Consider the following 4,265-nt stretch of genomic DNA (forward strand, 5'->3'; position numbering starts at 1 on the left):
ATATATATATATATATATATATATATATATATAGATATATATATATATATGAATGTAAGAGGTCTTTCATATGAAAAATCAAATTGTAAATTTTTATTAAAATAAAAAAAATAACACCAAATCCAATTATTTCGACTCATTTCATGTTAGGAATGAGACGGACACGAAATCGAAAAAATATTACCAATACAATCAGAAGGTATAAGTAGCAAACGACTTATTAATGATTGAGAGAATTATTTGAATTATAAAAATCTGATAAAAAAATTGATCAACTAAACAAGATGTAAGACCGAACAAAACGCAACATCAACTCAAATATTCAAATATGAGTGATGAAAAAAAAGAATTAAACCTTTTTATGTTAAAAAAAAATACCATGAAATCCAATAAATATTGACTTTTAAATTTTCCGTACATATATATATATATTTTTTTAGAAAGAAACTAAATTAGTAGTTGTGAATTGGTTTATCTATCTATATTCAATATATGCACTTTTTTTTTAATGGGTGTCTTATTCCAAATTTACTTTATCATGCGTTTATATATTTAGAGAAAATTGAATATTATTATAGCTTTTGAACTTAACTTTGTATAAATTAGTACGATAAGGTTTTAAGTAGGGATGACAATTTAAAACCGCCATACGAAAATTAAATCGAATTGTTTTGTTTGGAACGATATTTTCTTGAATTCGAATAGGGATGAGACGGGGATGATATTTGTGTCCTTCGCCCCGATTCTGTCCCGAACATTATAAACACAATTAAATATATAAAATTACCAATATATTTATTTATTCATTATATTTTATAAGAATATTAAGTTTATTTCTTTATAATAATATAAAATTTTAATATATTACAATATATATTATATTAAAAAAATCGTTTATATAATTTATTTATTTATTTTTTAAATATTTTATTAACGGTGTCTCGCGGGGATTTTCTGAAACTGAATGAAATCGAACGGGACGGGGATGATATTAAAAAAATTCTTAAAATAGAAACGGAGCAGAAATGATAAATGCATTCCCCGCCTCGAACCGTTCCATTATCATCCCTAATGTTCCATTATCATCCCTAATGTTAAGAGGTTCTGTTTGTATATTGAGATGTATACTAAACTAATTTTTGATGAAATTGGTTTGAGAAAATATTAAATTATTGGTTGATCGGTTTCATTAATTCGAAATTTATTTATAAATAATTCAACTACATATTAAATATATTTTGAAAATTATATATATATATATATATATATATATATATAATTTTTGAAAATCTAATAACAATTATATATATATTAAAATTCAATTAATAAAAGAAGATTTATGTATCAACTATAAGGTAAGGTGTAACTAGATTATGTATATTTTTTAAATGTTAATAACGACTGGTCCATCGATTTGCTGGTTCAACCCAAGCAACTGAACAATTTAATTTGGTTAAATAGTTTCTGTTTCACAAAGAATCGATTATTTGATTTAGTCGATAAGTTTAGACCGACTTGATTTAGTTTAGACGATTATTTCGATTTTAGTTACGCATAACTGTAATAAGAGGGGAATATTAATCATAACTTATTGGGGCTAACTTATTGGGTTCGAGCCCGACGTCAAGTTCTGCGTCTGGTTAAATGGTTAATAGTGTTTGCGGCTACATACTTAATCTGTTGTCCCTTTAATCCCTCTTCTAGCCTAACGACAATAAGAAGTGAATACTAACCCTAAAGATCTGGGTTCGAGCCTCTTCTAGCCTAACGACAATAAGAAGTTGATACTAACCCTAAAGATCTGGGTTCGAGCTTATTTACTCAGTTGTCCCATTTTTTATTTTTTATTTATTTTATTATTTTTTTATGCATAGCTTCTAAATAGTCAAACATTATGGTTGTTTTTTAAGGATTTAATTTGAAATTTGGACCTAGTTTGAATATTTCACAAAATATTAGGTGTCATTTTAAAATCCAAACATTTAAAAAAAAAAAACTTTTCTCAGTAAAATCCTATCAAATTGGTCCTAGTACCAAACCCTAGCTTCTTCATCTCTGTTGAATTAAGAAACTTCTCAAAAAAATCTCAGATCTCAGTCTGCGAAGAAGCTTGAACAACGTTAATGGCGACAATCAGTCTACGCAAGAGCAACGCTCGACTTCCGCCTGAGGTTAATCGTGTACTCTACGTCAGAAATCTTCCGTTCAACATCACCAGTGAGGAGATGTACGACATCTTCGGTAAATACGGCGCAATACGACAGATTCGAATTGGTACAAATAAGGATACAAGAGGAACTGCCTTCGTTGTCTATGAAGACATCTACGACGCTAAGACCGCCGTCGATCACCTGTCCGGTTTCAATGTCGCCAATCGCTATCTTATAGTCTTGTACTACCAGCAAGCCAAGATGAGCAAGAAATTCGATCAGAAAAAGAAAGAGGAGGAGATTATCAAGCTTCAGGAGAAGTATGGTGTATCGACGAAAGATAAGTGAATTACTTTTTCTGCTAATATGAATCTAGGTTGCATCTGTATTGTGTAAGTTGCAGTCATGGTTAAGTTGTTAGATTTCCCTTGTTTAATCGTGAACAGAATATTTTTATGAGAATACATTCACGAAACTTGTTAAATAGAATCATGGCTGGTTTCACAGGTGCTGGATTTGATTTGTATTTGTGTTTGTGTTTCTATGGGGTTCTTTCTCTGTGTTAGGTTATGAGTGGTTAGAAATAATGAATTAGAGATTATGAACACTAGATTAAGTGTCTGAAATTCTTTGAAAGGGAGATGGGATTTTGATACCATTGAAGACCAGATGAAACTCAAACTCCTAAGAGTCTTTTGTGAATCCATTTATGATTTCTTCCAATTGTTTAATCTTGTTCTTGAGGATACTGAAGAGATAAGTTGGATCAATCTTCATCAATCCTGCATAAACTAGGTATGGAAATTTGTAAGAAATACAATGATGGGATCTGTGTTAGGTTATGAGTGGTTAGAAATAATGAATTAGAGATTATGAACACTAGATTTAGTGTCTGAAATTCTTTGAAAGGGAGATGGGATTTTGACACCATTGAAGATCAGATGAAACTCAAACTTCTAAGAGTCTTTGGTGAATCCTTTTATGATTTCTTCCAATTGCTTAATCTTATTCTTGAGGATACTGAATTGGACTGGACATAAGTTGGATCAATCTTCATCAATCCTGCACAAACTAGGTATGGAAATTTGTAAGAAATACAATGATGTGATTATAGCATGTTAGAACCATAGAACCAATTGAACTCTTTACAGTGATGGAAATCTGTAAGAAATCTTTGACCTTGAATAAGAATATTTCACAACTCATTAGATTTATAACACTCTCAAATATACTGATACAATAGAAGTGCCTAAAGCTTTGTGATGGAAGAATGAGATTGAAACTAAGGTTTTAACCCACAACCTACTCAAAGTGTTGTTCAAGTCAAAACAAATTGAAAATCGTTGGGAAAAGAATGAGAAGTTTGATGGGTTGCTTGTATATAGTTCTGTTTGGGAAGAGATTCAAGAATGTGAAATTAATTACTTATGTAGAATTTGGACAAATTTTATTAAATTCACTAAGAATTTATTACATTGCATGGAATGGGGTACTGGATGCTTTAAAAGTGTTGTTTGACTAACTGTAGCTCAAGTGAAAATAGTTTTGTCTAAGAAACCAAAAGTTTCGTGTTCAATTCCTCCTAAGAACACCCTAAATTGAAGTGGGGACGGTGTTAGCTGCCTTAAAAAAAAAATTGTTTTACTAGCTTTGTTGTATTGATTTTAGTTGTTAGTGGCTTTGTTATATTGATTTTAGTTGTTAGTTTATTACCGATCCACGACGGATACCCCAATACACGATGCATTTATTAAAAAAAATAACATGGAATCAATCATGTTTGTGCTGCTACTCAGTTTCTCATTTTTCAATTTTTTTTTCTTTCAAAATTTGAACTGCCCTTAACCAAGAAAAGGGTCCTCCTTTTTTAATTTCATGTAATAAAATAGAAATCAGAAGTAGATAATATAGTGAGGGAGGAAGATTGATTTGGCTATAGATACTTAAATAGTTATGTTGAGTTATTGTGTTAAGAGTTAAGACAATAATTTTATACCCCAAGTGGACACTGACACCCCCTAATTTTATACCCCAGGTGAACACCATTTATTCATCCCAATCTTTAAGGAAGAGATCGACGATCCCAAGTTCTTTTACTCCATTTATCGAGTTTTC

At 30.4% G+C, this 4,265-nt stretch overlaps 1 protein-coding gene across 1 annotated transcript; it reads left to right on the forward strand.

The window, feature by feature from the left end:
* Positions 1–2,045: 2,045 nt before the first annotated feature.
* Positions 2,046–2,697, forward strand: LOC124926679 (splicing factor 3B subunit 6-like protein). The gene has a single exon (XM_047466956.1). The coding sequence runs from the start codon at positions 2,124–2,126 to the stop codon at positions 2,496–2,498; it is 375 nt and encodes a 124-aa protein (XP_047322912.1). The 5' UTR covers positions 2,046–2,123; the 3' UTR covers positions 2,499–2,697.
* The last annotated feature ends 1,568 nt before the right edge of the window (positions 2,698–4,265 follow it).

This window comes from Impatiens glandulifera, chromosome 2, assembly GCF_907164915.1.
Source record: "Impatiens glandulifera chromosome 2, dImpGla2.1, whole genome shotgun sequence".
NCBI lineage: Eukaryota > Viridiplantae > Streptophyta > Magnoliopsida > Ericales > Balsaminaceae > Impatiens > Impatiens glandulifera.